The sequence below is a fragment of the Pagrus pagrus genome (genome assembly GCF_965226575.1).
Source record: "Pagrus pagrus genome assembly, chromosome: 21".
Lineage (NCBI taxonomy): Eukaryota > Metazoa > Chordata > Actinopteri > Spariformes > Sparidae > Pagrus > Pagrus pagrus.
In genome coordinates this window covers 24,159,752-24,185,271 of record NC_140208.1, presented here as the reverse complement: position 1 = coordinate 24,185,271, position 25,520 = coordinate 24,159,752, and the positions used below count along the sequence as shown (strand labels likewise).

General features: G+C 39.7%; 3 protein-coding genes across 5 annotated transcripts; 1 reads left to right on the top strand and 2 right to left on the bottom strand.

The window, feature by feature from the left end:
* Positions 1-1,690: 1,690 nt before the first annotated feature.
* Positions 1,691-11,727, bottom strand: eme1 (essential meiotic structure-specific endonuclease 1). 3 transcript variants are annotated; one of them, XM_084341528.1, is made up of 9 exons: positions 11,523-11,727; positions 10,216-10,962; positions 9,908-10,035; positions 9,580-9,669; positions 7,259-7,380; positions 6,372-6,510; positions 3,539-3,654; positions 3,267-3,456; positions 1,691-2,646 (listed from the first exon to the last, which is right to left on the bottom strand). In XM_084341528.1, the coding sequence occupies exons 2-9, from the start codon at positions 10,934-10,936 to the stop codon at positions 2,470-2,472; spliced, it is 1,683 nt and encodes a 560-aa protein (XP_084197654.1). In that variant the 5' UTR covers positions 10,937-10,962; positions 11,523-11,727; the 3' UTR covers positions 1,691-2,469. The 3 variants fall into 3 exon arrangements, with proteins under 3 accessions (XP_084197654.1, XP_084197653.1, XP_084197655.1); XM_084341527.1 differs by having other exon boundaries at positions 11,563-11,726; XM_084341529.1 differs by lacking the exon at positions 11,523-11,727 and adding an exon at positions 11,372-11,477.
* Positions 11,728-11,881: 154 nt separating this feature from the next.
* mrpl27 (mitochondrial ribosomal protein L27) lies at positions 11,882-13,759 on the top strand. The gene is made up of 4 exons (XM_084341530.1): positions 11,882-11,985; positions 12,595-12,723; positions 13,025-13,092; positions 13,185-13,759. The coding sequence occupies exons 1-4, from the start codon at positions 11,946-11,948 to the stop codon at positions 13,389-13,391; spliced, it is 444 nt and encodes a 147-aa protein (XP_084197656.1). The 5' UTR covers positions 11,882-11,945; the 3' UTR covers positions 13,392-13,759.
* Positions 13,760-17,232: 3,473 nt separating this feature from the next.
* LOC311250075 (uncharacterized protein) lies at positions 17,233-23,801 on the bottom strand. The gene is made up of 5 exons (XM_084341576.1): positions 23,585-23,801; positions 22,154-22,260; positions 19,468-19,563; positions 19,204-19,365; positions 17,233-17,913 (listed from the first exon to the last, which is right to left on the bottom strand). The coding sequence occupies exons 1-5, from the start codon at positions 23,619-23,621 to the stop codon at positions 17,698-17,700; spliced, it is 618 nt and encodes a 205-aa protein (XP_084197702.1). The 5' UTR covers positions 23,622-23,801; the 3' UTR covers positions 17,233-17,697.
* Between the last annotated feature and the right edge of the window lie 1,719 nt (positions 23,802-25,520).

The window sequence follows — 25,520 nt, the reverse complement described above, 5'->3', positions numbered from 1 at the left end:
CTGCTTCTCTCTCTTCTTTTCCCCTCTCCTCTCTGTAATGTTGTTCATGAGGTAAAGTACATTTCCCCTCCAGCTCCAGGCAGCAGTCAACATTACAGAACATGAAAATGTCAGCTTTGCAGATCACTGCTGTAGTCAGCTTGATAAACAGGAGTGAAGAATAAATCCACTTTTTAATCCCAAAAGCCCTCACAACACTCACAAACATCTTTTTTGGTTTGATAGAATGCCCCCTAGTGGCAGAAGTTACATATTGTACGTTTAATGTCTTTTTTTATGCTACATTTTTCCATTTGCTTATATATACCTCAACAAAGGTATATATTTTACCTTGTGTGAATCACTCTGTACCTTGGCTTTTTAAAAAAATGCTCCCGGAATAAAAATTAATAAAAAATGGCTTATTGTAAGTTGTTAAACCAACCCCATTAAGCCCAACTGCAACATAGGTATTGATTCCTCTTTATTTCATGTTGAAATGAAGTGTACACTAGCATGGTCTTAGGTGTGCTTCAAACACTATTACCATGATGTGTAAAAGAAAGTCTGCCTTAAAGGGATCACTGTGAAGAACCTTTACCAAACAGGGTTTATTATGGGATGGAGGTGTGAGAGTCCATGCGAGTCTGTAATAAGAAAAGGCTTTAAAACTAAAAGTCATCATTCTACACTGTATTATTCAGTATGAGACCTGTGTTCTGTTCATTTCCAGGCTTAATTCAGTCCTTTCCTCTCTGTGAACCTCTTCTGTCACCATGCACTGTTGTACCTCTCAGTGTCTGCCTCTGTATGCAGGACCTGGGGTGAGACATGTTGCTCATCTCTTAAGCCCATTTAACAGCTCGTTACCCATCCGTCTCTTTCGCCCTCTTTTCCTCTGTTCCAGACACTCATCACTTCTTGGTCAGGTTCCATTTTTGCTAATGCGGTGGAAATGAGCCGTGGGCATTGCAAAGCGAAGTGGAGCAGATTTGTGGCAGCATTTTACCACTGCACTCCACGAAAACACACAAACAGGGCCGGGCGAAACAAGGCTCGACGCACACAGGCAATGAAGACGCGGGAGCAGCCAATGACACAGAAAGCTCAGAGGCTGGCCGCATGTAATTCAATTGGACAGCAGTTCAAATACATGATGGGTGAGGTGTTACACTACACATAATGCTTAATTAAACCAGATTAAAGGTGAGCCACAGAGATACTGTTCCACACAGAAGGGAGCCTCTTTACTAGTATGAACACACTGGTTTGAAGCACTGACAATTCAAAAAGAAAAATCTAAATTTAAATTCAAAATTTTCTCAATTCAAAATTGAAGATAAACATATATGTAAAGATACAACTTCAAACTTTCACTATAATACAGGCTATACCAAGATCAATCCCAGCTTGCTTTGAAACTACATACAGTACGTTACTTCTGCCACTAGGGGTCTCCAAATCAAAACAATGAAAAGAAAATGGATGGTTTGATGAGGCCAAAGTAGTGTGGGATCATGGGAGTTGTTGTCTTCATTGTTAAACAACCACCATTGATACTAAAAATCTATCTGATACGACTCGTATTCATGTTACATTTAGTTAAGTTCGCCTCCTTCCATTATCATCTGTTTGAATGAAATTAAAGATTTCTCTGAAAACATTTGGTATACTATAAGTACACAACTCAACAAAATATATAACAAATGCCTAGTTGTTTTTAGACATTTTAATGTGGAACTGTTACATATCATGTCTTTAAGGAGAAAATCCACTATTTTTAAACATGGGTCCTATCCACCTTATTCCTAGGCCCCAAGGGACCTTGCACAAATTATGGCGGTGACTTTCATGTGTACTGTCACTGAATCGTAATTACAAACCTGGTAACAGGACGCCAATCCTTTCTTAGCGTGATTGGTACGATGTATCATTCATCCATGGAGATCTAGGTTAGCAACTATCAAGCCAATATATCTAAGGCTATTATTGTTGCCTAGCCCACTTAGCTAACGCTTCTAAGACCTTGACAGTGCCACCAGTGCATCAGTTATGTATCAGCCTGTTAGCTTCTATTCCAGAAGCAACAGTGACAGCAACCCCTACAAAACATATTAAGACATATTTGTAATATCTCTTTACCTCTGTTGAAGTGAAATCACACTTTATATGAAACAATAAGTAATATTTGTTTGTTATTGTGCAGATGAATGGGCAGCTAGATTAGCTAGTTGTTGTGTTGCCCTTGATGTCGCTACGCTACAGTGCTAATTCAGGTGGCTAATTTCTTTGTTTATTACTCAAGCGTGGCCATGTTTACCACAGTTTTCCTACATCTCCTCATAAGACATAACACAAATGAACCTCTTATTTGCTACTACTTCATTGTGAGCTCAGATAGCTTCGGTTAGCTTCTTAAGCTAATTAGCCACAAATGCTAATCCATAGGGCGTCTTTCTTTGCTTAATTTTGGTGAGCATCTTTCATAGGTCAGACGGTGGAGTCTAGAGTTTGCTCAGGGTCACAGGAGTTCATCATGAGGAAGAGGCGTTTGGAGAGCTCCGGACCGACCCGTCGAGTTGTGGAGGTGACACCTTCTCCTCTGCGGATCAGAAGGTCAGACAGCAGGGAGATCTTCTCGTAGTCGCTCTTGCACAGATTGTAAGCCTGTGGAATGACAAGGAAATAAGAAAAGTTATACTATTCTAACGTGTTTGCAGATTATTTTGAATAAGATTGAAAATGTTTTGACCTCGCTCTCTTGCCTTTATAGTTAAACCCCTATACAATAAATTCCCTAGTGGGCTCCCCCTAATTGACACCCTGATTCAAAAGGGTACCAGGCAATAATGTGTTATTTATAAAATGCATTTGTAATAAGAGGGACTCTGCACTTGTCTAGAAGCTGTACAATGCTGTTCTTAAAAAAACAGTATATAAAGAACATATAATCAACAGAAAAAACAGGAAATGTATAAATAACACATTAGAGGGAGGTCAAAGATAGAACAGTTCACCATGTTTGAGCGATAAATTTAACAAGCTACACTGAACTTAAAGACATAAGAAGAAAAGGAGAGTGGTCTGGAAACATACACATGGCCACTGCATCCGGCTGCAGCTAACATCTGTTTATATATATATATATATATATATATATATATATATATATATATATATATATATATATATATATATTTATTCACCAGATAAAAGTAATCCGCCGTTGTTACAAGAAAAGTTTCAGGGGCAAAGATAGCAGAACTGGGCTGCTATAATGAGTGTACCTTGTTGAGCAGCTGTGGGGAGGGGTACGCTGCCAGTATGGCGGAGGCCATGTCTGGACTGACTCTGTTCAGCTGTTGGATCTGTCTCTTCCACACCTGCAGCAGCCCCTTCCCAGCTTTATCCACCCGCTGCCCCCCCGCCCACTCACTCTCCAGGTAGAAAGAGAAGCCCGTGTTCTCCCTCTCTCGCCTGAAAACACAGAGGAGCATGGGTAACGATTGTCTGATCTGACAGAAAACGAGCCAGACGAGGTGGTAAAGAGCTCGCTCACTTGAAAGGGGCTTCTGCAACTGCTTTGGTTGTCATGGTGATGTGATCTGAGAAGTCCTTCCAGGTTGACAAGAAGCGGACTGAGACACCAGTGTGAAGCTGCAGATGCACCAATGCCTGATGGGATGTTAGAGGACAGAATGATGTGAATCACTATCAAACAATAATCCCTTAAAATACCCTCAACGCCTCATTTACCACTGAAAACACACTAAACCCCCGAATATAAATCAAGATATTCAGTATGTTAAACAGAGATCCTTCTATCTGTACATTCAATTAACAAGGCAAACAATTAAAAAAAATTTTCAGACTTATTTTTAGTAGTCATTCATGAAGAAATTGAGGAGATTGTAAAGGGTACATTAATTTCTTCTTAATTTACACATTCATTTTAAATATTTAACTGAACCCACCCTGTTAAATTAACCAAATCGTAAAAACCATCCCTAAATTCTCAGAGCTCACTATTTGAAAAATCAAGACCATCTTTCCTCACTACATCTCAGCCTGACTTACCCTCTGGTGTACAGTACAGACCAAAAGTTTGGACACACCTTCTCATTCAATGAGTTTCCTTTCTTTTCATGACTATTGACATTGTAGATTCACACTGAAGGCATCAAAACTATGAATTAACACATGTGGAAATATGTACTTAACAAAAAAGTGTAAAACAACTGAAAATACGCCTTATATTCTAGTTTCTTCAAAGTAGCCACCTTTTGCTCTGATTACTGCTTTGCACACACTCTGCATTCTCTTGATGAGCTTCTAGAGGTAGTCACCTGAAATGGTTTTCACTTCACAGGTGTGCCCTGTCAGGTTTAATAAGTGGGATTTCTTGCCTTATAAATGGGGTTGGGACCATCAGTTGTGTTGTGCAGAAGTCAGGTGGATACACAGCTGATAGTCCTACTGAATAGACTGTTAGAATTTGTATTATGGCAAGAAAAAAGCAGCTAAGTAAAGAAAAACGAGTGGCCATCATTACTTTAAGAAATGAAGGTCAGTCAGTCCGAAAAATTGGGAAAACTTTGAAAGTGTCCCCAAGTGCAGTCGCAAAAACCATCAAGCGCTACAAAGAAACTGGCTCACATGAGGACCGCCCCAGGAAAGGAAGACCAAGAGTCACCTCTGCTGAGGAGGATAAGTTCATCCGAGTCACCAGCCTCAGAAATCGCAGGTTAACAGCAGCTCAGATTAGAGACCAGGTCAATGCCACACAGAGTTCTAGCAGCAGACACATCTCTAGAACAACTGTTAAGAGGAGACTGTGTGAATCAGACCTTCATGGTAGAATAGCTGCTAGGAAACCACTGCTAAGGACAGGCAACAAGCAGAAGAGACTTGTTTGGGCTAAAGAACACAAGGAATGGACATTAGACCAGTGGAAATCTGTGCTTTGGTCTGATGAGTCCAAATTTGAGATCTTTGGTTCCAACCACCGTGTCTTTGTGCGACGCAGAAAAGGTGAACGGATGGACTCTACATGCCTGGTTCCCACCGTGAAGCATGGAGGAGGAGGTGTGATGGTGTGGGGGTGCTTTGCTGGTGACACTGTTGGGGATTTATTCAAAATTGAAGGCATACTGAACCAGCATGGCTACCACAGCATCTTGCAGCGGCATGCTATTCCATCCGGTTTGCGTTTAGTTGGACCATCATTTATTTTTCAACAGGACAATGACCCCAAACACACCTCCAGGCTGTGTAAGGGCTATTTGACCAAGAAGGAGAGTGATGGGGTGCTGTGCCAGATGACCTGGCCTCCACAGTCACCGGACCTGAACCCAATCGAGATGGTTTGGGGTGAGCTGGACCGCAGAGTGAAGGCAAAAGGGCCAACAAGTGCTAAGCATCTCTGGGAACTCCTTCAAGACTGTTGGAAGACCATTTCAGGTGACTACCTCTTGAAGCTCATCAAGAGAATGCCAAGAGTGTGCGAAGCAGTAATCAAAGCAAAAGGTGGCTACTTTGAAGAACCTAGAATATAAGACATATTTTCAGTTGTTTCACACTTTTTTGTTAAGCATATAATTCCACATGTGTTAATTCATAGTTTTGATGCCTTCAGTGTGAATCTACAATTTTCATAGTCATGAAAATAAAGAAAACTCTTTGATGAGAAGGTGTGTCCAAACTTTTGGTCTGTACTGTACATAAACTACAGCAAAGGTTTGCAACTTCTTTTTAAAAACAAAAATGTTAAATTATCGGTTATCTTGTTGTATCGGTCATTGATAACACTATTTGTTATCATTATTGGCTGAAAAAATCCATATCTGTATTCTAGATTTAAGAGGTACAAATCTCTCCAAAGCATGGAAATGTCTGCCTTAAAAAAAGACGTTAGTTTTCAAATTAAGTGCAAGTTCAGGGGTTCAACACAAACTTCAGATGAATAAAACCAAGTTATGTAGATACTTTACATGTTCATCAGCAATGGTGATTATTGAACAATGAGGACAGCAACTTCCATGATCCCACACTACGTATGTCTTTTGTTTTGATTAAGAGACCCTGGGAATTAGAAATTACATACTGTGCATTTAAGGTATAAATGAAGGGATGTCTGTCTTTCTAGGGGTCAGTTTTAAGGCATTTTTACCCTTTACAAAGCCCTTAAATTATTCAGAAAATCCATTAAAAATAAAATACCATAATGTATTAAAATTCTATTCATTTTCCATTGATTATAAATTACATCATTATTAAAGGGTACATTCATTTTAAGGTAGAAAAAATAAAGTACATATTTAAACAAATAGCAAGTGTGGAATTTCTCATTTTTACTCTTCTTCTCTAAATGATGAAAAATGCAATAAATGTACCTCCTCTACTTCAACTCGTGACACTTCCGGTAACACATCAGCTCCACCATTCTTCCTCCGTTTCTTCGCTTTTCCTCCCCCATGCTCCTCACCCGCGACGGCTTCGCGAAACCTCTTCTGGCTTTGGGACTTCTGGGATCTGAGGGTAAAAAGTGACATCTCTTTTTACTCTGGACATCCTCTGGTCTCAAAGTGTGACAGCTCTCTTTACTCCATTTCTTCTCTTCACACACCTTTCTCACAGTGTTTCCAGCCGCACTCAGCCAGACTCTGCTGACAGTGCTGCTGACAGTGATAGGTGACACGTTTCAACATGCTAAGGCAGCAGCAGATGTGTTAGCTAATGCTGTATCTGAGTGCCATTCCTTGTTGTTTTCCAACATGTCGCTGAGTGCTAAACTTCACACTGTTGTACATGTACACACTGGGAGCCACTTGTCTCCTCTGCCTTCTCCACCCAATCAATCAGTCCTCTGCTGTCAGACACTGAACCACAGGAGCTGAGTAATTGAGAGTCTTGCTCAAGGGCTCCTCAACACTAGCTTTTTCCTGTGTCCTCCCTTTCCCCCTCCCCTATGTTGATTCTGTTGCCCAAGCTGGAACAGCGAATCAAACCAGCAGTCTCTAGACTACTACCACCTCCAATATGACTGAATAGATTGTTGTTGGAACTACTGGTTGATTCTCAGCTTCCTGGTTCTCCAATGTAATGTTCCAATGTTACTTTTGTCCATTTCCCATCAGTGTAAACTGGATATCTCAGAGTTTTGAGACTGACAAAACAATGGAACAAGTCTATAATTAATCCTTAATGGAATTAAGTATTCTTGAATTCAAAAGCCCACCAGCTCCAAATTCTGATTCTGGTAGACGCTGTCCTTCCCTACCTGAAGTATTTCTCCAGGTCGATGACCACCATGCTGAGAGTCTTGCCGGGGTTCCGCCTCTGCTGCTCCTGCACCCAGGACGTCAGAGTGGGACCCGACTCGGACCTGCCATGCCTCTCCTCCTGAATTAGAGAGTATATCGGTGTAAGAGGAGCTGAATAGATCAGTAAGACAGCTATCAACAGATAAGACTGGGTAATGTGGCTGAGATCAATAATACAATATAATATGGCACATTTTAAATATTAAAACTGATGTTCAATCCAGTAAACCGATTTTCACTTTTTTTATTTGTTTGAGTAGTGTACACTGAACAGGAAATTAGTATGTATCATAAAATAAAAAATCTAAACCATACACTGATCAGCCACAACATTAAAACCACCCACGTCATATTTTGCAGGTTCCACTTGTGCAGCCAAAACAGCTCTGACCTGTCCAGGCATGGTCATCAGACCACCGCGGCGTCCTGCGGTGTCTGGCACCAGTACGTTTGAAGTGGATCCTCTGGGTCCTGTATGCTGGGAGGTGGAGCCTCCATGTGTCGGACTCGTTCCAGCACGTCCCGCAGATGCTCGATTGGATTGGGATCTGGGGAGTTTGGAGGCCCGCTCAAAGCCTTGGGCTCTTTATTGTGTTCCTCGAGCTGTTCCTGAGCAGTTTTTGTGGTGTGTCAGAGCACATTGTCCTGCTGGGGGGAGCACTGTTAACAGTGTTTGGATGGGTGATGTGTGTCCTCCACATAAATGCCAGGACTCAATATTACAGCACTTGTCAGTGGTTTTAATGTTGTGGCTAATGAGTATAGATTTGTGACAGACGGAGTGGGGGAGTCAGAAAGTACTGGTGGTTTGGGGTTTTTCGTGAATTGCGAAACACAGAGAATTACAACAGTCTCAACCTTTAATAACTTTGATATATTTTTATATTACACAAAAATCAAGCTTGTTGCAAACAGTATTCCTTTGTATTTGCATTCATGGCCTGTGAAGGATGAGGAAAATGATCTCAGATCCCACTCACCCTCTACTCTGCCTGTAGTAGCTGTTACCTTCTGGGAGAGGCTATAAATCACTGCCCACCAAGACCACTAAGTATTTTAAAAAGCAGCTTTATTCCCACTGCAATATGGGTTCTAAACCCCTTCTGCCATCTGAGAGAACTGTAATATGCTGTTGTTTGAAGATGATGTATGATGGCTATTATAGCCTTTGTCTGTTAGCTATTTATCATTACTAATTTGTGTTATTGTTGATGGAACAATGGTGCTTCACACTTGAAACAAATATGGTCTGCTAAGCTGTGTGGTCGTTAATGTCAACTGAATTGTTTCTTCTTATGTGTACACTCATATTTAATGTTGTTCATATTCTTTAATTACTATACTTCTACTTATTAGTCTATTGCTCTGTTAGATGTCATTTTCTGTTGTGATGCATCTAAAATTCCTCCATCTGTTCTGCTCTAACTCCATCCTGTTACTGTTCCTTTTTACACTGACCCCATTTTCCCATCAGCTTCATGAAAGTTTGATGTCATTTTAGAGCAGCAAGGTCAGTCTCTGTGTTGATAGTGTAGTTTAACTGTGACAAGCAGCAAGAAAAACTGCCCCACTAACAAATATGTCTGTTGTCGGTGAATCTGTTAATTATTTTCTCATTTACTCGATTTGTTGTTTTTTCTATAAAATGTCAGAAAGCGGTGAAAAATGTCGATCAGTGTTTCCCAAAGTCCAAGATGACGTCCCCATGTCTTGTTTTGTCCAGACACCAAACATATTCAGTTTACTGTCATAGAGGAGGAAAGACACCAGGAAATATTCACATTTAAAAGGACAAGTTCACCCAAAAATGAAAATTCAGTCATTATCTCCTCCCCTCATGCTGATGGAAAGTCAGGTAAAGTTTTGTATCCACAAAACATTTCTGGAGTTTCACGGCAAAACAGAGTTGCAGCATTCTCCTAAACAACTGAAATAGCTGGGGACTTGTTTTTAATCAGAAAACACAACCAAAAAAAACATAAAATGGCTCCATACACCTCGTCCGGCGTAATCCAAGTCTGCCCTGAGGTCCCAAATTAATTTGAAAAGATGTTATTTACACCCTCGATGCACAGATGAGCTCATGCACACACTTCAGACTGCGCCACCAATAATGACTGAACATTTATTTTAGGGTGATCTTGTCCTTTAATAAGCTGGAATCATAGAAGTTTGACTTTTATTCCTTAAAAAATTCAAACCAATGAACTGATTATCAAAATACTTGCAGATTAATTTAATAGCTGACAACTAATTGATTAATCAATGCAGCTCTAACCTGAATGTAGCTGTGGATCAGAGTGATGATGTCATCCACTGTCATCTGCATCACAACATGGGCCTCTGGTAGACACACTGCATCATCTGGCTGAGACACACAGGGACCAGACAGGAAATCAGTACCACATCACTCATTATGAAGGATTTCATTTAGCGGCGTTATTATTAAATGAGCACTCGTAACTGCTCCTCATTCTAACCCATTGTCTTATTTGTTGGAGGCAATTACAGCAATGTGTCACAAGACTTTTGACAAGTATATATTCATGCTTCACCTTGACTAGAACACAGCAATGGGAAAATAATGTAAGAGTGTCTGTTATCACCTGTGCACAGGGAGTCCTCCTCATCCAGCTCACACTGCGTGGGAGGGGCTGTTTCTCTATGGCGCAGCTACAACCCAGAGCCTGCACCGACGCCAGCAGAGTCCCACCTCCCTCCAGCTGTAACAGAGCTGCAGACACACACACAGAGCCACAATGAAGAAATGAGACAGCCTCAATAATTGCTTTGACACACAAAACAATAAGCACCTAGGATTTACTTCACAATCTACAACAAATTTACAGTTGTGACTGACTTTAAAGTGATTTTCAACCACTTGTGCAAAGTGCCAAGGGTGCTTCGTCTTTACCTGGGTCCACAGCCACCACCATGTGCTTTATACATTCCTCTGGCCTCAGAGCCTTGGCAGCCTCTGCCAAAGCTTTCCTCTCTGCCTTCTGTCTCTCTTGTTCCTGCCTGAGCTCCCCCTTGCCCCTCTGCTGTCTCTCCCTGGCCTCTCTCCTCCTCAGAGCCTCCTCCCTGGAGGACTGGATCTCCTCCGCCGTCCGCTTGGCAGGTTTCCTTTTGGCAGGAGACGTGTCAGTACTTCCTGTGTTGGAGAGAGGCTTTGGAGGCAGCCATCGCTGAGGGAGAGCCGCCGCCGAATCCTCTGAGCCATCTGAGTTCACTGTTCTCATCTGATGGAGGCTGAGTGGACGCGCTGACTCTGAAAAGCCATTCTGGCAAGAGAGACGTGAGGCGGCCAGATTGGATGGCGAATATTGCTCAGCATCTTTCCCATTAGTGACGGTGGAGGAGGTCCTAATCACATTGTCTTGTCTCTGTTTGAGTCTCTGTGCCAGAGGGACATAAGGTGCATCGTCATCAGAATCGCTGCTAATCATCATTACATCAGCTCTTCCTATACTTGCACCTGCATTGCCCTTTGCTGAGGAGAGAATGGCTGCCTCTTCTGCATTAGAGCCACCTATGTTCTGGGAGGCTTGGCTGAGGTGTCCACCGGGCTGGAGGAAGTCAAACACAGGCAACTCTTCGTCGAGGTCACTGGTGGAGTCACTGTAGCTGCCCATGTTCTTTCACGTCAGAGCAAAAGTTACTGTATATGAGATATGAATCCAGGATTAGTACAGGGTCACCATCGTACAGACTATTCTTCCCCCCCAAGTGCATTTTCCTCCGGTAACCCACCAAGCTCAACTCAGAAACCTATCAAATGTACTTTTCTTAGTGTGTGATGTGATTTTATCATCTGTTAGGTCATAACCTAGAGCACACACAAAGTATGAGTAGTTTACTAAACGTGGTGTACATATAGCCCACTAAGAGGAACTTATTCCAATGAAATTGTGTTCTTTATACTTGGTACAGGCGGCTTGTTACACATTATTGATTGCTGCTTAATGAATTAGATATATTACTAGAACACAGCGATAAGAAACAAATGAGTAACTTTTTAAATTGAGTTTGGCACAGTATTATTTCCTTAAAGAAACACGAACACTCACTACAGTATTACCATACAGAGAGACGAAAGCAAACGTTTGTTGAATGGCTTTAAACACGGCTTTGCATATTCCTTTTCTACGATATCTTGCATACAGACACGAGTTCATTAAGAAGTACGATATTTGGCTAAATGATTGCTACTTGCATTACCTGCTAGCTCTTGTTTGCAACGTTATTTAGATAAACTCACACCACGTTAACTTCTGTCTTTCTGTCGCAGCAGAGCTCAGTTGATTTCCGCGGGTTGCAAGGAAATGTTGCGTTCATTATAATCGGGACGATCCTACACTTCCATAACTCATAAACATGGCGTAGGTGACAATCTTTTATCTTTCATCCCGGAACGCTTACAAATCCCCAGTTATAGAAAAAAAAAAAAAAACATTGTTTGCAGTCTTTTGTTAATCGTGTTACTGTTACTTTTGATAACATTTAGCTACAATTTGGGAGCTAATGATGAACAGCATTTCCAGTGTGTCGTGACGGTCCGGCGTCTGTCTTGGGGAACTTGAATGCAGCAAAAATATCCGGATGTGACGCACATACGTAAGTGACGCACCGACATTTTTCAAGATGGCAGCGCTGGCGTCCTTGATGCTCAAGTCCAGAGCAGGTATCAAATATATACATTTGTATTTTATACATTCATAATAAATTCACAAATAGCTCTTGAAATATGATGTGTTAATTGCCGGTAACTCCGTGCTTTCTGTTCACATCCGTTTTAAACAATTGCTGTTTTACATGCTAACCTAACTAGCGACGCTACAGTCGTGCAAGTGTATAAATGTGCACCAAATGTCATAGACAACACATAACAGTGTAAACATGACAAAACTCATGTTGTGCCTCACGTATTATCTTTTTGTAACAATGCCATGATTGCCAGCAACGACTTCTCATGTACGGGGTGAATTTATGATGTATGATAGCAAAATTTTGGACACAGCAACTTACTGTGGTACTTTATCTTGCCAGTAAAATGTCTGCTGCCCTCCACTGTGGATTTTGTTGTGAAAAGTATATGGTCTCTATGACAGTTTCAATAATTCGTAAAAGGTGTTACAATGTGTTTAACTGTGAATGCACTTTAAATACTTTAAGTGAGATCCTGACAAACTGTCAAATTTTAAATGAAGTTTGAGCTACAGTGACTGAGAAATATCAGGGCTGAAAAGGGACGTCTGTGTGACTTCACATTTCTCTGTGCCGCTGGTCTCAGGTCTGTTGGTGCCTGGCCAGTCCTCTCTTCTAGACTCTGTGAGGTTTGCGTCTAAGAAGGCTGGTGGGAGCAGTAAGAACCTCGGAGGAAAGAGCCCTGGCAGGAGATACGGCTTCAAGAAACAGGATGGTATGAACAAATCATTTGAAACCACTTCCTGTTAGTACTGTGGCTCTTCATCCACAAGCTCAAATTCAGCCACATCCCATAAAAAGACCCAAACCAACAATGACTACTATCAAGAATTTTGAGTGTGTGTGTGTGTGTGTGTGTGTGTGTGTGTGTGTGTGTTAAAAACACGTTAGTAAGCCAAGTTGTTGCACTGGGTGAAATGTTCCTTCATTACCTTGAACACACATTGTTATGGCGCCCTGCTGTGTGAATATATGTTATTTGAAAGTTATTTAACAAACATTCCTTTGCTCACCAGGTAACTTTGTCCATGCGGGTAACATCCTTGCAACCCAGAGGCAGATGAGGTATCACCCAGGAGCTCATGTAAGTTACACTTACTCTGTCCAAAAACATTAATTTGATGTAGTTAAATGTCCACATTCTCAATGTGCACCGCTTCCTTCCCTCTCCTGCAGGTGGGAATGGGAACCAACAATACGCTCTTTGCTCTGGAGGACGGATACGTCAGGTTCACCAAGGAGGTCTACATCCCAGCACCACGCAGCGTCGAGTCCACCAAGGTCATCACCAAGCTGCCTAAAGGAGTTGTGCTCTACAAGACCTTCATCAACATCCTGCCAATCAAACAGGAGGGCAAGTTTAAACTGGTGGACATGGTCTGAAGCTAACTGGACTGGACTGGGAGGTCATTATTCCCCAGGTATTGTTGGCGTTGACCAAGAAGGATTTGTTTTGACTGACACCTCAGCTGATTACCAGAGATCTACGTGAACAGCAGACCATCTTGCTCAGCTTCCTGTCTCTGAGCTCCATCATTATGTGACACTCTCTGTTGGACTTAATAAACAGAAGTTCAACTCTGTCACACATGAACAGATTAGAGGTGTGTAACCATGGGCTGGACTCAATCAGCACACTTATAGTTCATTGAGATAATTTATGTTCACCCAGGATGTACCAGAGATTTCACTGTCATAATACTGAATATGTTCTTTATTAACTGTATTAAAGGTTTGTATGCCAAAATCTTTTCATTTGTTAACTTGGGTTTTGTGTTGAGGGTTTTATTGTGTTATAGTGGTAACTGCTTAGAGCAACAAAATGTAACTTCCTGGTGAAAGATAGTTTATTGAGTCACATCCCCAGAGCATCAAATACCAGCGCTTTGGGTTTGCAGCTCAGGTCGGACGCCAACCCAAAGTGTCAGTATGTGACGATCTAAGGATGAGACTCAACAATCACATGTCTTTTTACAGGAAGTTACATTGTGTTGCTTTCAAATGCCAGAAAACTGTTCTCTTGTAAACAATGGGATCCTACAAGAACAAAACAGTTATTTCACATGAGATGTTTCTGTTGGTGTCTCAGTGCTTTTGACACTGTTTGAAGTTCTCTGTTCAGGAAACTGTGATGGCATGTTGTTCCCTCATACCAATCAGAACTGAACAGCCTATGAATCAGAATCTGATGGCAGTTTTTGGTTTGAGCTTGGAATGTCTATTCTGAAAACGCTCAAAGTCTTATTTTACTTTTCACAACTTTTGGGTTGTTTGCTTATGAGACACCACTGTCAATCAAATCTGATCAAACCATATCCATAACATGTGATCTCTGACGGTTGGCTAGAAAGACCCCATCCACTCAAACAACAACTGTGCTATGTAGGCTCACATTCAGTACATTTTGTATCTGTCAATGACCTTTTGGCAAACAATGAATATTTATGTCCTCTCATAGACCATATAATGTTAAAGCATGAAATACTTCCATAAGGATTTATGGTCATGTATGTTGTTCATCAAATCTGTACCCTAGTTTGTTGCGTTGGCATGGGTTACCAAAAGTTCACTCGAAAATGAACATTAAAAAAATGAGAATGTAAGAAAACAACAGAAAAAAAAACATTAAATGCCTCCATACAGCTCATCCAGCATAAATCAAGCCCCTAGATCCCAACTTGATTTAAAAAGATGTTATGTACACCCTTACACACTTTTCACTGCAGCTGCAGTGATGATTGTGACTCATTGTGAAAAAGGTGTGTTAAAATCAATTTGGGAGCTTAGGGCTTCCGGAGACTTAGATTACGCATGACAAGCTGTATGGAGCCATCTTGTGTTTGGGTTTTTTTTGTTTTACGTTTTAAAACAAGTCCCCAGCTACTTCAGTTGTTTAGGAGAATACTTGAAGGCTGCTCTGCTGTGAAGCTCCAGAAATGTGTTGTGGACTATGAAACTTCACCTGACTTTCCATCAGCATGGAGGGAGGAGATGATGACTGAATTTTCATCTTTGAGCGAACTGTTCCTTTAATAAGGTCATAAAAGAAAAATACATTTTAGCCAAGATACACGAAGAGTTTGCAATATTTTAACACAAAGCAGTGGGATCTGTAGGACCACTATTGTCAACAACACACAAAGGGTGGATTATAGTTTTAAAGTCTCACATCCACTGAGGATGTGTCTTTAATAATAACTGCAATTGTTGCTAAAGAAGCCACATTATTTATTGTAGTTAAAGTTCTAAAGGTTCTTTACAGGAAAAAAAAAAAATCTATGGTTGGAGAAATGCAATACCAGTAACAGACCACAAGATGTCATAGAATCACTGCTACATTATGTGCTCCTCAGTTTGGTTTTATGGAGTCAATGTTGAATACATCACTGTCCTGCGAACACCAGCAGTAAAGTATTCTCTGCATGCATATGGACAGAGGGGACGGTCGGCTTTAATGCAATGAGCTGGCAGATGATGGTACAGTTGTTGATGTGTAGCTGACAACTATATCCCAGCAATCCCTTTTAAGCAGATTTAAGTGTTCACATATGATGATTTATCAAGGTCAAGCTTTCACTTTATTACTTAATTGATCACACAAATTTAGTTGCTCTGAAAAGTGATCAAAAGTTGACATTAATTTACAAGTGTGTGGAGAGAAAAAAAAAAACACTTTTAATTGTCGTTTAAAAAGTGCAATACCCAAAAAGACCACAAGATGTCGTACAATCAGTGTAACATTAATGTGTGAGCTCCTCACTTTGATTTTGTCCTAGTACGTGCCAGTGTTGAAGTCCAAATTGCACATTGATATTGCAGGTCTATTCATTAATAGAATATGTTTCCCCTCAAAAAGAAATAATTTAAAAAACATATGGTCTATGCTTACTCAGTCACTTTGGGTAAATCACCAGTCTTCCTTAATCAGGCCATGTTGTTTATATGAACAATCCCTGTATAAAATGTGTTGTGAATAGCACGAGCTTATCAGTAAGACATTTTGTCAGGAGTTCTTTGAAAAAAGCTTTTAACAGGAATCAGGAGATAAACAGGAACAGCTGAATTTCCGAGGCCTGTGGTATGCTGAGGGAGTGTGGGTAACGCCTGGTACACTGCATGGGAGTTGGAACGCTGTCATGAAGCAGAACGAATGATGGATGTGAGGAGTTTGCAGACATGGTGTGTTAATACTTAGCTGGCTGAGGGTAAATCCCTGTTTGTGGGTCAATGTGCACTCCATTGCCTGACTGGATAATGTACCATTAGCTTCTCTGTACCTGTAGAACAAATGGAGTTACTGAATAGCCACTGGCATCATTAAAGATCCGCATTCTTGGTTGTCAGTCCAGGCCAGTATCAGTGCAGGCCATCCTCAAATAGATGCACTACAAAGAAGTATCATTTGGAGTGTGCAGTCTCACCCAGGTGCCTCCTGCATGTGGAGGGTTTGTGTTTCCTGTGGTTAGTGTTTGATCTGGGTTAAAGAGTAACCCAGTGCTGTCGTACTTTACCTCTCACATTCAAAGTAGCCGTCATGAATGATGAGCACAGGCCGCACAGAGTTACTGTTTAAGCAATGCCTGGACTTACAAAAGAGCTTTGTAGTTGACCTAATCCAGACAGTGTTTTTAGTTTTACTGTCTGCAATGATTGTAGAGAGTCAGTGTGAAAGACAGTTTGCTTTAAAATATTTGTTCCACTGAAATCTGGAACAGATTTTCATGGTTGCCCAGAGGATTTACCAGTGATTTGTTGATTCCCTGACTTATCTCCTAGTTTTCACCTTTCTAGCCAAACATCTCAACATCTACTGGATTGATAAGCATGAACATGTGTACAGATATTCATGGTCCCCAGCGGATGAATCCCAATGACCTGGTTGATTCAATGACTTACAGTATATGGTGACACAACCAGCAGGTCAACTTTTTCACCTATTTAGCCAAATATTTCAACATGTAATCAATAGATTGGCTCAAAGCAGATACTTATGGCTCATTTAGAGTGAATTGTCTCAACAGCTATTGCATCAACTGTTAGCATGCTTATACATGCTAGAGTGATGTCTGTGACTAAACTCCACCAAACTGTTGAGTAAATTCCAGTTTCCCTATAGAGGTACTCTCTATAGCTATAAAAAACACATTTTTATTACATTCATGTTATTGTGGTGAATTATTGATCCTACTTGAACGCGATTATTCTGGCTGTCTGTGGAGAACTTTTCCATCCTTTGATGGTCTGAGTGTTATTTCAGAGGTAACTAGACTCTTATAAGAACAAAAGTCTGGTGGAAGTGCTGAACATTCAGGATTTAATTGGTATAAAATCTGTTAGATTCAAAGACAGTGAATAAAAGGCTTCAGTACAAAAATATCCTCATCAGTATCAGAATCATGTTCGTCATTCCTTTAAATCCATCCTTCAATACGTCATTCTTAAAAAACACAACTGAAACATGCCAGTAATTGCATAAACAATGCAGAGATAGAGTATGTCATTCTCATACTGTATATGTGGACAGCTTAAGTCGGAGACATTATCCTGTGAATACCTCTGAGCAGAATCACCTTGGTGTATCAATAGCTCTGCCTCACAGCATTCCCTGCCCTCTTTTCTTGTCCCTGATGACATCGGCCTCTTGGCTCTTACAACAGTAGCCCTCTTTCTTATGCTGTGGCTCGGACCATCAGATAGACAGGAACCTGGAGCTCTGTGCTGGGCAGCGGGAGGAAGACGGCCCCTGGAGTGCTGTGGGTGGTTGATTGGGGTTGTGTATGTCTTCTTCACTGAGGTGTGAGGAGTTGTCCTGGGTGTGGACTGACAGGTGAACATCCAGAGAGTGCACATGTACAGGTGAAATTTCCATGGACTGGCGAAGTGTTTCTTCATACGTTGGTGGAGGCTGGAGTGAAATGTGACAAAGGAAATCACACATGACAATCAAAGATTTAGACTTAGACATAAATATCAGTTTACTTGTCATGGTGAGCACTATTCAGCCTGTGAAAACAGTTGTGCAATAACTATTGAGGCTTGAGAGGGTTTATCTTAGCTCAGGGCATTGTGGGAAATGTTAGCCCTCGTATGAATTACGCCAACATCTCATAGCCTAGTTGTTCAGCAAATCAAATACATCTGGTGTTATGCTCATTGATGGATGTTTCTACTATTTGGAGGAACAATAAACCAATCAGAGCTGTGTAGGTGTGATTAACAATTTGGACTTCATCTTCATGCATAGCTAGCTTGCTACATCCTTGAAAAGAGCGTACAAAAAATGCCAACAAACATGGATAAAACTGACGCTGTACAGGCTGATGTGAGTCAGTTCACAGAAACAATTCACATTTTCTTTGATTGTAGTGAAAAACCTCTGGTTTAGCTACAGAGCTTGAGATTGGGTGTGATTGCTTAGCATAAAGACTGAAAGCAGAGGGAAACAGCTACCCTTTTGTCCAAAGTAAAAGTAAAATGTTTTGTATGTTTTTTTATTATGAATTCAAGGAGGAAATGTAACAATGACATCTTGTCTTCACAGTAAGGTTGCCAGGTTTGGTACCATCTTTTCTGTTCAGGGATCTACAACCTGTGTTGACTGTGCACAGCATGTACTTTCCTGGAAAGTTACCAGTTGTCATTTTTACATTTCTGTTCATACATATTAAACAAATGAGATTTGATATGTTAATTAGCTAGCTTTAGAGGTGCTGCCTGGCATATTCTTGAAGTCTGAGGAGAGCTAATCCCGCTGTTTCTTTCTGTTTGCAGTCTTTTGCTAAGCTAGGCGAATCACCCCCTGGCTCCAGTTCCATATCCCACCAGTCTACATACACAGACCCATTTAAAACATGTACTGTAGGTTGCAGAGGTTGTTGCTGTTGTTTCCCATACAGACGGGAACTTTGAAACGCAGATAACGGAAGGGCAGACAATGCGGACTGAAATAGTTGGCCAATGGCAGGCTTATAGCAACAGTCAGAGTCAGAGCAAGAGTCAGACTAACATCCCACAGGGATGACGGTAGTACTGATCTTCTCATCTCACTCTTTCAAATAAATAAGTGTATTTTCCAATGGTGAACTACTCCTTTAAACCTTTTTCCTGTCAAAATTAAGTACTATAGGAGTTTTACATATTTTGCTTGGGAAGCCACCTGGGAACCCCTGAATAGTAAAGCATCCTGTCTGCTCACCTCATCGCTGCAGCCATTGAGGCCGAAGCGCTGTGAGATCATAGTGTGGATCTGTCTCTGCCGGTCTTTCTTACGGACGCTCTCATAGGAAGGCAGCCTGGGCAGAGCATCATTCAGGTGGTAGTTATTTGGCTTCCCTATTATAAACAGCCTCCCAGGAAGCTAGATTACATGCACACACAACAGAAATGTGATATGAAAGTTCTGGCAGCTGCAGTTGCATTTTCAAATGTTGCAACAGTGGCTGTCAGGTCCATTTTCTACCTGCGGGCCAACAGCTCCCTGGTTCATGGCAGCGCGGTGCTCATTATGGGAGATGCCGATCAGAGAGTGCCTGCTGTGGTAATGTGGAGAATCATCCTGGTAACACAGAGATCATCAGGGATTAGTTATGACTTTACAATGTTAAGAATTTATTTTAAGTTGCTCTAAACAATCTTACTCCTGGCAGTAAAATAGCCTATACTGCTTTGTTCTATTTCATCATCTACAGCAATAACGGCATTATAATTCACACAGAGGGAACATTTCAAGTTATCCATCTATTTATTTACGTATTTATTTTGCATTTATGTCTGTATTATTTCCCCCTTGCATTGTCCCCCTATCTACGTATTTCCAGTGTTTTCTGCATTTTCATTTTTCTCATATTTATTTGTTTATCCAGCCATTTATTTATTTATTTAGGATGTTGGATCACCTCTGTTAACATTATAAAGCACAAGTGCTCTCTTTCTTGAGGGGGTGTTACGGGCTCCCTCTCTCCATTCTGTGTTTCCTCCTCCTCTGTTCTCCTTCCCTCCCTCTCAGGTCTCCTCACCAGGCAGTTAGCCCTGCCACATATTTATGGGAGGTTGGAGAAAGGAGCTCTCTCTTCCACAGACCGAGCAGTCCTGACTGAGTGTTTGTCTTCTTCCTCAGCTGGTGTTTTGTTTTCTTTTTGAATGGAGGTCTGGTAACCCTCTTTACGCAGCTCTGTTTGTTGTTCAGTTATGTTGTCTTTTTTAGTTGAGGGAGGGGAGCTCTGGGTCCTATGGCCCACTGCATGGCTGGTCCAGACTTCTCCCATCCCTTTGTTCAATTTGGCTTCTAGACTTATAGTTTTGGTTAATTTCAGTATCATTTGTGAATAAAAATAATTTATTTTTTCAATCTTGTTCTCAGGTATGGTGTCCTTTTTAAAATGTCGCCAGGAACTAAGCCAACTTTGTATTTTGTTGTGGCTGCAACAGGGGGAAAGAGCATTGGTGTTACATCACCCAGCAAACGTGAAATAGCACACATCGTTGTTAATTTTTGAATCTGGAATGATGAATTATCTGAATTATCATCTAAGCTAAACAATTTTCTGGCCTTTCATAACCAGATTATGGCTTAATACAAAAACGATTTTTCTCACTTACTTCAGCTCTAATCATATCCAGTCCAGCTAATAGATGTGAATTAATTTGCTCTGCATCCATCTCAGAACTTTAATAGTGGCCTGTCTCTAATTTTTAGGGACTATTTCTTTGCATTCAGTAGATGATGTAATGCTAACACTGATTCTGGACGAGATGTTGATTTTATTTTAGTGTACTTTTTAAATGGTGTGAGTTAACGGGTTTCCATTAACTTACATTGAATTGGATTGGAGGCAAATCTAGTCAAATGAAACAAGACAATCTGCATGAGATACTTCAGGTAAGACACAAAACATGATTTGTTGTTGTTAGGATGGCAGGGTATGAAATTAATGAAATACAGCCGCCTAGATTCCTTATTTTTCTCTTAGTTATTGAAAATGATGTCCATTATTTCATTTTTATAATAATATATATATATTTAAAATACATTTGTGGTTGAATGGTCTGATTAATAAATAAAGTTGTATTTTTATGCATACTATTTGGTAGTGGTGGTATTTAACCAAGTACATTGGTATACAATTGTACTTGAGTATTTTCATTTTATGCAACTTTATACTTCTACTCCACTACATCTCAGAAACAAATATGTTTGTTTTTTTTGTTCTGTTTTGTTTTTTACTACACTGCATTCATTTGAAAACATAAGTTACTCATTACTTTTCTGATTAAGTTATTTTTTCTCTTCCTGTTCAGTTAAATTCATGTATCTCCAAATTTGGAGATTTAGAATTTGGATGTTTCTGAAAGTGTTCCTTTATAGGCTGAGAAAATTCTATGTCTTCTTTATCTAATCAACTCTATAAAAATGATCTTGGATTAGCTGGAAAATGCATCGTCATAAAGGGTTAAGTTATTCTGTTTTTCTGAGCTCATGAAAAGTTGACTTTTCATGAGATTTGTGATTCTCATAGGACAGGGGTCAGCAACCTTTACCATCAAAAGAGCCATTTTTGTCCCGACCCTCGCCAAAAACATCTGTCTGGAGCCACAAATCATATTTGTGTCTTATAATGAAAGTTACGCAGCCTAGAAAGTCTAAATTAGCATATCAAGATTAATGAATAGGCCTAAATGAGCATTAATTTATATTTTCACATGATGTGGCAACTCTGCAGTGGACTTCTTATGCTTACAGTATAAGGTACTTGAACTTTTCATTTCCATTTCAATGATGCCATGTTTTGGTGCATTTCTGAAATAAAAGAACTAGCCTGCAAAAATGGAAATAGAGTAGCAATACAGAACTGTATATGCAGACCTATGTAAGTCCTCCCTGTGTTTGTGAAAATGTACAAAATAACAAGTTGCCTAATTTGATAATAAATAAAACACAAAGCAGCAGGCTAGATTTAAAAACAGTAAAAATAAAAATAAAAAAACACAAATACTGGACAACCCAGTTAAGTAGCCTAGTTAAAATTAGCTCAACTTTTCACATCTAGCTCAGTAAAATGCGACATACACATCATGAGGGGGTCAGAGTTGATGTGACTGAAGTCTGGCACCTTTCTGTGGTTACTGTAGAAGAAAGTTGTACTTACTGTGTAGTTTTCTGTCGTGTAGGGTCTGAATCTGCAGCAGAGAGGATCCTTTCTGTAGAAGACCACCACCATCATCAAGATCACTAAACAAAACGCTACACAGGACACTGAGGTGGAGAAGAGACACAGCATAATGTTACTGCTGCAGAGGGGAACACAGCAGGCTACATGTGGACATGTTAGAGTACACAAAGACAGTAGAAGAAGAAGTGGCCGCCCCCTCAATGTATCTCTGACTCTCTGGACACCAAATACCAGTAAAGTGTTTGTGTGATGCCTGTGCAAATGCAGTGAGGCCTGCCATTTGTAAATGTTTTAGGGTGTTTTTTTGAAAAAAGTAATTGGTCATTCAATCAGATCCTACAGAACTATTTATTATTATAGAACAAAATTACATAATCTTTTTCTAATTACTGCAAAAAATCTTGATCTTACCAAGTATATTTGTCAAAGAATCACACAAGAAAGAGGCATTTCAGAAAGAAATAGGACACTTTTTCGACAACTTTTTTTACTTATCACAAGCAAGAGACACCTTGTTTTCATAGGTTTTTTTGTTATTTTTGAAGTGGCTTTTTTTCCCCAGTGATTAAAAATGTAAAAAGATGGTTTGGGCCTAAATATCCCTGACAGTTACAGTACATATTTCTGTGTAGTCTGATTTATGTTGATGTGTAAAATGAATTAAAAACATGAATCCGATGATCTGTGATGATCTTCTCCTCTCATCCAAGAGGCTTCTTCAGTTCATGAATTTCAGAATTGAAGAAGCATCTTGGATGAGAGGTGAAACTTCTTCAAGAAACTTAAAAATAGATAGTTCTCTGTTGTAGTTTTGGTGGCTAGAGTATCTATGCTGGAACATCGCATATCAATGGCCACAGAATCAGTAACCTGATTTATTTTATATAACATAAGCTGTATAGTTGACTTGTATGTATATATATATATATATATATATATATATATATATTACATACAGTATAAATAATAAAAAATATAATGTTAAAATGTCCAAAATGATTACACTGCATGAATGAAACACTTCTGTTATTCTGTTGACAGTCATGTGACACATACTGAAAGGTTTGATGTTGAAGCTGATTCGTGAAAATTAAACATAATTGCAGAATTATTGCCTGTTATTTTTGTCTTGTTTGAGGGCGTCAGTCTTTACCTACACACCTGATTAAGTCGGCCTTCCAAAAGACTTTTAATATTCAGCTAACACATTACCCTCGAACTGGACTGCTTAAACCATTATCATACTGTTCATGCAGACACATCTCCTCTCCTGATTTAATGCATTGGTCAAATAAGCAGAAGATTAGGTTTTCCTCTTATTTGATGACCATATTTTAATTTGTTCAACCAGTTTAATGTGAAAGCTGGATTCTGACAGTGAAGTGAAATAAAAAGTGCTACACTCACCTGAAGCCACGATGACAGTCAGCAGCTCTGGAGACATCGCTGTAGTCCCTCTTGACAGTTTGCCTACTCTACAGCTTTCAAACAAATCACTCCTTCACGATCCAGCTGGAGGTAAACAGCTGAGGCTTTTGGCTTTTCTGAAAACTGCTCAACATAGTACAGACACCTGATCCCCCAGGATTAACCAGCAGCTAAATATTAACACCATGTCAGGAGAGTGGTGGAGTCTCCCACAGAAATAACTCACCTCCAACACTTTTGTTCTCATTCTGGTAAAAAGAAGGAAAATACTGACTCTTGTGCAAACTCTAGTGGAAGTTCATGGAGGCACAAGCAAATTTGACCCACTACAGTCCATCAAGTTATCAAAATCACTGCTAGATTCAATAACATATTACTATCATACTGTGAATATGACAGTGGGTTTTTTCATGTTCAGTTCAGAAAAGAAAAGAAAAGAAAAGAAAAGAAAAGAAAAGAAAAGAAAAAAATAAGTAAAAATAAAAAACAAATGTTGACAATGCCAGGTCATGTTGAGACATGATATGTACAACAGCATAGCCATAGACAGAGGTGAAATATTCAGGTCTTGCTTAAAGTGTCACTGTGTAGTTTTGGAGAAGTAATTCAAACTCAGAAATATTATCTTACATTATATTATCTTATATTATATTATATTATATTATATTATTTTTTTCCATAACTGAATGAACAAGCTGTTCTCAGAGGATTAAATAAATACATAACATATAATCATATCATCATAATTGGATTTCAATGAATATTTATTATTTAATATTTATACATTTATGATATTTAATGTGTGCCTTATCAGCAACACATCAGAAAAACACATTTCCAATGTTCACTTTCAATTTGTTGCAATTTCTGTGGGCTTTTTTTAAACACTAGACCTTTATTAGTGTGCTTTCACAGAGCATATGTGAAGTAAAATGGATCACTTGCTAAGATAAAATTAAAGTGGTGATGTTCCCATTAGCATGTTAAAGGGGCACTGTGTAGTTTTGGAGAAGAAATTCAAATGCAGAATTTTAATATTTCCAACGCTAAAGGTGTTTGGGTTTTTTTTAAGAAAAGTTGATTTTTGAGTCTCATTACCAACGTGTCAAATAATAATGCTCTGGGTTTCCCAACTTGTCGAAAACTGACGCTTTGGGATTGTAGGACGGGTCGGCCACCATCCCGAAGCGTCCCTTTTGGAAGAGCTTTCGAAAATCAACCTTTCCTACAAATACCACCTTTAATGAGGTTATAATAAAGAAATATGTATTTTTTCCATAAGTGAATAAACAAGCTGCTGGAAAATAAGGTCCCAGAACACTGTTTGAAGCTAGAAAGGTGGCAGGGTCCGCCACATATAAACACAGTTAAACAGTATAAATTGTGTTGTCCTTTAAGGCCAGTTTGTTTATTCAGTTTATTCAGTTATGAAGACAAATTTTTATTTAGTTTGTTTAGGCAGAAAAAAAAAATCAGCCAATGAAGATCTGTCTCTGCTCATTAACATTTCTGCCCTAGACTAAACAGTACAACATCATATAAAGTCCATCAGAAAATCTTTGATAGTAAAGTATAAAGGTTCATATATTTGTCAGTTTACAAAACAGTTTGTACAATGAAATGCAAGCTGTACTACCTCCTATGCTATAAAGGAATTACAATATTTTATGGTGGAGTGTGGAGGATGAGTTCAGGAGTCTCACAGTCTGAGGAGTGAAGCTGCTCTGTAGTCTGCTGGTTTGGCAGCAGATACTTCTGTATCTGTTGTCAGACGGTAGCAGAGTGAACAGACTGGAAAAGTATTCATTATGCAGCAGAATTGCCCCTGCCCCTTTTGTTTGAGTTGTAGTAGTATATATTATATTGTTGTATTATTATTGATGCTTATACATCTATAAGAAGAATGTTAATGATA

What these genes read in the sequence shown, in the direction of transcription:
- mrpl27 (XM_084341530.1), top strand. Translation starts at nt 11,946, where the DNA reads ATGGCAGCGCTGGCGTCCTTGATGCTCAAGTCCAGAGCAG. An exon ending in GATGCTCAAGTCCAGAGCAG is followed by an intron (nt 11,986 to 12,594) that starts GTATCAAATATA and finishes CGCTGGTCTCAG; the next exon opens with GTCTGTTGGTGCCTGGCCAG. An exon ending in CGGCTTCAAGAAACAGGATG is followed by an intron (nt 12,724 to 13,024) that starts GTATGAACAAAT and finishes TTTGCTCACCAG; the next exon opens with GTAACTTTGTCCATGCGGGT.
- LOC311250075 (XM_084341576.1), bottom strand. Translation starts at nt 23,621, where the DNA reads ATGTCTCCAGAGCTGCTGACTGTCATCGTGGCTTCAG. An exon ending in GACTGTCATCGTGGCTTCAG is followed by an intron (nt 22,261 to 23,584) that starts GTGAGTGTAGCA and finishes TCTCCACCTCAG; the next exon opens with TGTCCTGTGTAGCGTTTTGT. An exon ending in ACACGACAGAAAACTACACA is followed by an intron (nt 19,564 to 22,153) that starts GTAAGTACAACT and finishes CTGTGTTACCAG; the next exon opens with GATGATTCTCCACATTACCA.
- eme1 (XM_084341528.1), bottom strand. Translation starts at nt 10,936, where the DNA reads ATGGGCAGCTACAGTGACTCCACCAGTGACCTCGACGAAGAGTTGCCT. An exon ending in GGTGGTGGCTGTGGACCCAG is followed by an intron (nt 10,036 to 10,215) that starts GTAAAGACGAAG and finishes GTGTGTCTGCAG; the next exon opens with CTCTGTTACAGCTGGAGGGA. An exon ending in GTTGCAGAAGCCCCTTTCAA is followed by an intron (nt 3,457 to 3,538) that starts GTGAGCGAGCTC and finishes CTGTGTTTTCAG; the next exon opens with GCGAGAGAGGGAGAACACGG.